The 7,691-nt window shown below is 38.5% G+C and overlaps 1 protein-coding gene across 1 annotated transcript; it reads right to left on the bottom strand.

Moving 5' to 3' along the window:
• urod (uroporphyrinogen decarboxylase) lies at positions 1–7,332 on the bottom strand. The gene is made up of 10 exons (XM_026941061.3): positions 7,081–7,332; positions 6,189–6,301; positions 4,759–4,838; positions 4,615–4,677; positions 4,222–4,419; positions 3,780–3,941; positions 2,742–2,879; positions 1,681–1,781; positions 1,514–1,580; positions 1–643 (listed from the first exon to the last, which is right to left on the bottom strand). The coding sequence occupies exons 1-10, from the start codon at positions 7,101–7,103 to the stop codon at positions 479–481; spliced, it is 1,110 nt and encodes a 369-aa protein (XP_026796862.3). The 5' UTR covers positions 7,104–7,332; the 3' UTR covers positions 1–478.
• Positions 7,333–7,691: the final 359 nt, after the last annotated feature.

Genomic DNA, 7,691 nt, shown 5'->3' with positions numbered 1-7,691 from the left:
TATAGTACTAGCTTTAATCCAAACAGGCAGCAAACTGATTTGACTGATCAATTACATTAGTGGTAATCGAGGACGTTGTGTAAGTATTTTCCACAGAACTGTTTCTTTACGCCTTTGTGCTTGGATTTGCTTCTGACTCACTTTTAGATAAAAGTATCCATCAAATAAATAAATACATGAAAATGTGAAATGTTTCCATGAAGATCTCTCTCTATTTGTTTGAATATAAAATCATTTTATACATATATGAATAAGAACACACTTCATTTCTGCCTTTTAGACTTTTTTTTGTTTGGTTCAGTCCTGATTGCAAATCACACATTGGTCACCAAAACTCTACAATACAATCTGAACTTTGATGGTCATCATACATCACTACTGATTAAATCAATATCTCATTTTTTTTTAAACAGGACCGGCATAGTCATGTGTGGTTCTGATGTTTCTTGCTGTGTCTGCTCAGATGGACTAGAACATCTTATTTATGGTTGAGCAGCCGGCGGGAGTGTGTGTGCACGGCCTCCACAAACGCGCCCACACTCTCAGGATCCATGTCAGGGTACAAACCGTGGCCGAGGTTCGCGATGTAGCCCCTGGTGCCAAACGCCTCCACCATCGTCTTTACAATCTCAGAAATGCTCTCCTAATCACACACACACACACACACACACACACACAGGTTTATATCTGCATAGGTTTATACTGTGTGTTTCTTCCTAAATGTCTAGTTCTGATAATGCTTATTAACCACTACTACATTCTTACTATTAACCAAAATAAAAAAACAAACAAACAAAAAAACTTTATATATATACATATTTTATATATATATATATATATATATATATATATATATATATATATATATATAGATTTGCATTTGAGCCATGAGGCTAATTTAGCTAACAAATAACAGGAGCTGCCAGCATCCAGTTACATCATGCAAGTTGCATGTATAAATCATTACAAAAATAATGACATTGCCATAGAAAAAGAGAAAAAAAAAGTCTCAGATGTGCAAGTCTCTCAGCATTCACCTAAAAGAGCTGTCTCAAAGAGCTGACTCAAATATGTGACTCAAGGAGTTGACTCATTTACAAACGACACACCACCAGCGGTTAATAACCTTTTTCATCATGACCTTCACTTCTAATATGAATGGATGCTGACATATACATGTACAGTACAGCAGTTTGAACCGTAAATAAAAGTATTGGCACCCCACATTGGAAAACAAACCACACAGAAACTTCTAACTGATCAAGATCAAGGTCTTTTCAGACATCATTTCAGTGTGCAAGTTTCCATACACTAGTGAGCATTTATTTAATACATTGCCATTTTTTTGTCGGTTTGAAATGGCATCGAGACTCATCCGAGCAGGGGAAAAAATGTGAAAAAAAATTCCAAAATTAAAAAAAGATATTAAAAATCCAGTCTCCATCTCTGGAAAACTTTGAGTTGTGCTGATGAAGCTGTGATCATCAGAAAACAACTGAGATTAAATTGTTACCTTAGTAGCATACAGTGCACAGGGGTCCATGTTCCCTTGCAGACTGACTTTCCCTCCAGTCCTCTGCCTGTGAAACACACACACACACACGGGCGTAAACCCCAGCACAGTATTTAGGGGAAACAGAAAAAAGAACAGGGATGTACCATGATGCAGGGGTGACTCACCGTGCCGCTCGAGGGTCACTGGTCCAATCCAAGCCCACCACCTCATAGTGGGACTGGGAGAGGTCCTCCAGAGCGTAATGGCCGTCCTTCGCAAATACAATCTGATTCAAAGGAAAACAGGGCACCATTAGTAGACTGAAACCCAACATTTATGCAATACTGACACCTAGTGCTAAAGATTAGCAAGTGCACCAAGTTTTTGGAAGAGCCAACATTGCTGACAAAGAAAATAAGTAAAAAAATAAATAAATAAAAAAATTTACCACAAAAAACAAATTTCTTTGGAAATTTCTCATAGCTTATTTCTCATAGTTTTTTCTCTTGAGATGTGCACCATTCAAAAGTAAGAAAACAGTGAGGCAAAGGGCTGGTGTGACCGCTACTTAATATTTAGCAGCTCCTCCATTTTATTTAACCGACCAAAAAGACCAAAGTCATGCCTTCTTGTTTTCAACTGGCTTACAAGACCGTAAAAAATTGTAAATGTTCTGGCTAAACTGTGGATGTTGGCTTCTTTAAAGTGAATAATTTGGCTACACATGAAATTTACCAAGCCAAAAAAACCTTCTGTGTCTAAATGGTGCCCTACTTCTCTTTCCTACAAATGGCAAAGTGCATTCTGGGTATTCTGTCTTCTGTGTCATTCGGACACTAACCTGGGAATTCGCCGAATGAGAGCACTTGAATATCCACCTCCAAAATAGTGCACTATGTAGTGAATAGGCATACCAAGTGTCTTTTGAAGCCCGGGTTTGATCATTTAAGCATTCGATTCTATTCAGTTGTATTTGTAAAGCGCTTTCATCATAGTTAGAGAAATCCGGACGTAGATTTAGATCACAAATGAGCAGTTTCACTGGTGACAGTGGTGAGGAAAAACTCCCTGAGATGACATGACAAAGAAACTTTGAGAGGATCCAGACTCAAAAGGGAACTCATCCTGTTCTGAGCAGCACCAGTCTTCAGTTCGGATAATACTAAGGGAGCAGACGTCAGACTTTTTACATTTAGGATAAGAGGAAATATGTGGACAAACAGAAGACTGAAGACACTGCACCCACCATGGGGACGTTATCCAGTCCTGACTCCTTCAGCCTGTCCTTTACTCTGCGTGCAATGTCCCTGAGGTATGGCAGAGCAAACATTTTAAACTCCACCGGGCCCAGACAGCCGGCATGGGATTCAAACACCTGCAGGGCCTGAAGAACACACACACACACACACACACAGACACACACACACACTATGGTCATCATCATTATGTCTACACAGGTGCCAACATTGCTAACGAGAAAATCCCAGCAACCACACTGGTTCAGGGTCAAAGACAACACGAACACAACAGTAAAAGTCCAGTGTAACCTCTATTTAATAATTAGCTGCTCCTTCATTTTTCTGTTGGCTCACAAAAATGTGATTTGAACATCCACAGGACAAATTTCACCTATATATAGCAAAAGCAACTGCTACTAGAAGGAAATGCATGTGTTTCACATCCCACATTCTTTCCCTTTCAGTGAATTAACTTTTCTGTCGCAAAAGAAGTAAACCATGCGGCCAAAGTTTGAAGTGAGAAAAAAATTGTTACGTAATTCTCAGCACATCCATTCTTTAAACAGACCAAAAATCCTCATTTCAACAGTCTCAACTCCTCGTTTTTTTCAAGGTTTGAGAATTCACAGGTCAACGTTCACCTAGGTAAATAAGCACAAAATGTGAATTTTATGAAATTGTTTTTCTGCCAAGAGAATTTTGTGTTCGCTCTGAACATGAATATTGCTTCAGCTGAAAAAGCAAAAAAGCATAGTTCTCAGGTGTCTCCTGTATCGAGTGAAATAAACATAAATACTATGATTAAACCTCAAATATTCCAAAGGCACATCTTCATCTACTCCAGAGACTTTGTGGATCCTTTGCTGATGTGCCTTAATAAAGCCTTACATATTAAACTATTCCACCCAAAATGTGGCCAAATAATAGAAGCTAATGCAAAAAAAAATTACAATTACTGCTGTAATGATGATTATCGGCACAAATTCCAATTCAGATTTTCCAATTTTCTATTTAAAATATCTTTAAACGTATAAGAAAACACTCACCTGAGCGCCGGCTTTGACCTGGCCCAGCAGATACTCCACGATAACGTCAGTGAGGCGTTTGAGGAGTGCATGACTGGCCTCAGGGTGCCTGTATAACCAGCGCTTTGCCTTCGAGTGGGTGGTAGAGCCTCCGCCTTCAATCATGTAGGACATCAGAGTCCACTGCACATTGGAAAAAAATATGGAGGGATAAAAGAATTATAACGATATCCTTGTGTAAAACGAATTGTGATAACCGATTACATCACACACACGCCCTGCATCCCGTCCCATGTGTTCAAATGTTACAGCAGGGCTGTCATGCTGCTTTCCTATTTTAGTTCCACCCAGATTACATCATCTTATAGCCCCGACTTTGCAAATTTTGTGTTGTCATTAAAAAAAAAAAAAAGAAAAACCTATTAATCACACAGTAGAACTGATTTAATTCTCGTTCACTCACTGGTGCTCCGCTGAAGCCGATGAGAGGAACTTTGCCTTCCAGTTTGTGCCGCGTCAGTGTGATGGCCCTGAACACGTAGCCCAGCTCAGACGCCACGTCCACTTTGGACCGAAGTCTCTGCAGGTCATCCGGCTCTTTCAGAGGCTCTGGGAATGTCGGACCTTTTCCTGCTACCATCTGGACATCCATACCCAGGGCCTAGGGACACAGGCACAGACACACACACACAGTTACTGAAAGTGTCTCTGAGCTGAATTCAACAAAATTTTGATATATTTATGTTGCATTACTGTACCAGACATGTTTATTAAAATTGTGTTGAGAAAGTAGGTTTCAGTTTGATTTCTGTTTTTAATGTTTTTATTTGAGCGTTTAAGGTAAGCAACATCTTACCTGTGGCACCACCAGGATGTCTGAGAAGATGATTGCAGCGTCGAATGGGAATCGTCTCAGCGGCTGTAGGAAAATAAAACGTTACTAATTTAGCTCCAAACATCCATCTCAGTTTTGGGTTTTAGGTGTGTTAAAGTTGCTGACCTGCAGAGTGAGCTCACAGCAGTCTTCCGGAGAGCGGCACGTCTCAAAAAAGTCCTTCCCTGCTCTGAATTCCCTGAACTCTGCCAAGAAAAGTCATATTTTTAAATTGTCATTGTGTGTATACATCCATAAAGCGCACAAACACACACACACACACGCACACACACCCATGTTAGTGTCACTGCTGTACTGAGAATAAAAAAAAAATCACCATCCAAATAATACCACGGTGCTCCTTTTATTCCTTTAGGAAGGGGTAAAGGGGTACAGAAACATTGTGCAGAGTAACAGATGGGCTACAGTCAGAAATTAATCTATTAATTGAACTACCTGTTGATTTCAGCTAATAAACTGTCAACTTGGACAAAATCTAGTTAGTAAGTTACTAAAGTAAATATGTTAAGAAATAATTTAGCTAGTAAGTAGGTAAATAAGTAATTTAGTTAGTTCATGTTAGTAAGTATGTAAACACATATGTTAGTTAGTTCATACATAAGTAAGTTAGTAAGTAAGCAGGCTAGTTACTTAGTAAGCAAGTTAGTAAGTTAGTTTGTAAGCAGGTAAGTTAGTAAGTAAGTATGTTACTTAGTCAGTCAGTTAGTTAATAAGAAAATAAATAATAATGTAAAATAAGTGACTAATCTTTACTTGTGTAGCACTTTTCTAAACCTTAGTTACAAACCATCACATGTCTTACAAAAATAATACACATAAAACAATAAAAGTATACATAAAACAAAGACCATTTATATGAACATTTATATGGCAGTGGTGGCTGAACGATTAAGGCTCTGCGTTACTGATCAGAAGGTCGGGGGTTCAAGCCCCAGCACTGCAAACTGCTGCTGTTGGGCAGTTGAGCAAGGCCCTTAACCACATCTGCTTCCTAGCAAGCTGGGATATGCGAAGACTACTACATTTCATTGGCTCTGTACTCATACTCTGCACAATGACAATAAAGTCGGATCTTAATCTTAATGACACAATATAAGAAAACATGTTGCACACGTACTAATATGAGAAAAAAAAGTGCTGCTACTAAGAGCTACTGAAAGCAAGACTGTAATACAGGGTTTTAAGACATTTCTTAAAGATGTTCACTGAATCTGATAACCTAATGTCAGGTAACGGGGGAGATTATTCCAAAGGGTAGGGACACAGACAGCACATACACAGGCCCCCTGTTCACTTTAGCTTAGTGCTTGGGGTAACCATGAATTCAGAAATATATTCAGCAGCTTCTCCAGCCTCTCTGTGAGGCCTGGTACATGAGCACGAGTAATTTAAATGAATCACGAAATTCAGTGGTAATCAGTACAATCTGTACACAAGACTATAAAGAAAGGTACAGACTGAATAGACAGGGCAGTCTAACAACACTGACCTCAACATGGAACCTGCTACGCTATTATTCAGACACACGTGTGTACCTGGCAGGTAACGTCCCGCTTGCCGCATGCACCACACGGGGACATGTTCGACCTCTTCACCTCGGGCTGCTCGCAAAAACGTGTCATTTTTCAGCTCGGGAAAGTCTTTTGGGCTGTGAAGGGAAGCAGTGCTATTAGAAACATGCATGATTCGAACCCTTGACTCCTACAGTGCAGCGAGAGAGTTATCATCTCCTGGTTCAGCTGCCTCTCCCTCTTCTTATTGTAATCATAATCAACACCCTTTACAAGGGCAAGGTGGAGTGAGAAGATAAGACCTTCTCACAACTCAGAAATAACGGTTCAATTCCACACAACGTCACACTGCAGGCCTGATCAGGAATAATGTACTATAAAGAGAGCTCTTTATTCTCATAGACATTATTAGAACATCTAATAGATAAAAACTAAATCACATCAGACATGAATACAAGCACAATCTTCACACTGCAAGCCCTGATCAGATCTAATGTACAAGGAACAGAGCTTTTTATAGTCATAGACATCAACATCTAATGGGATAAAAACTAATTTTATGCCCTGATCTTGTAAGTTCTAAATAAAAATGTGATCTTAATCTTATTATTATGTCCAGACTTCATAGTTATACAATGAACTTCTTGTTTTGGGGCCTTGTTTACCTTTCTTTCCAAATCCAATAATCAGAAGGTAAGCAAATCTTTCTTAGCGCTACTATATCAATAATAATAATAATAATAATAATAATAAGGCTGTCATGTGACTGATCACTCAGGATGAGCACTGATCTCTCAAAAAACTATTTCATCATCACTAGATAGCTGTATATGCATTCATTTCCATCAAATTCACACACAGTGACAAATTTAACACATTTTATAAATGTATCATGCAGAATGATAAATAAACTTACAGGATATGATTGTCTTTATCCATCGTGCAAAACTAGTCGAAAGATCTGCTCAACAGCGTCTTTAACTACATAAACTCGCTCCTAAAACACAGCTGTATCCTAAATATATCCCTAATCCTTACATGTGCACTACGCAGGGTATGGAATAATGGTTTCAACACCCTACAGAGTGCACTACTTGTCCAATAAGAAGCGTTTTGTGATTTAAACGACGTTACGCCTCCAAGCACAAGGGCGCGGCCATCTTGAAACGGTCACATGACCACGAGTGGGCGGGGCTATTTGTTGTAGATAGAGAGGGCTGTCTGGAGTCAAGATTAGATTCATTTTTTTAGTTAGCGTTTTATATAATTGTCAAACGTTATAATACAAATAAAAAATAAATATTATGATCTAAATCTAAATTAGTATAATGGTACCTTATGTTATTATTATATAATTGTAGCTCGCAGTTTTATGTATATTTTTAATCTTGTTTTAACATCAGACATATAAAGTAATTTTTTATCCTGGCCTTTTTACAGTTATTGTTTTTTTTAACGTTTCATTTTATAATTAATTTTATTTTTTTCCCATGATTTGCATTACTAATATACAGTATGTATAGCTAT

Source organism: Pangasianodon hypophthalmus, chromosome 21 (assembly GCF_027358585.1).
Source record: "Pangasianodon hypophthalmus isolate fPanHyp1 chromosome 21, fPanHyp1.pri, whole genome shotgun sequence".
In the NCBI taxonomy this organism is placed as follows: domain Eukaryota; kingdom Metazoa; phylum Chordata; class Actinopteri; order Siluriformes; family Pangasiidae; genus Pangasianodon; species Pangasianodon hypophthalmus.
Note: the sequence above shows the minus strand (reverse complement) of the source record. Positions and strands in the feature narration are given on the sequence as shown.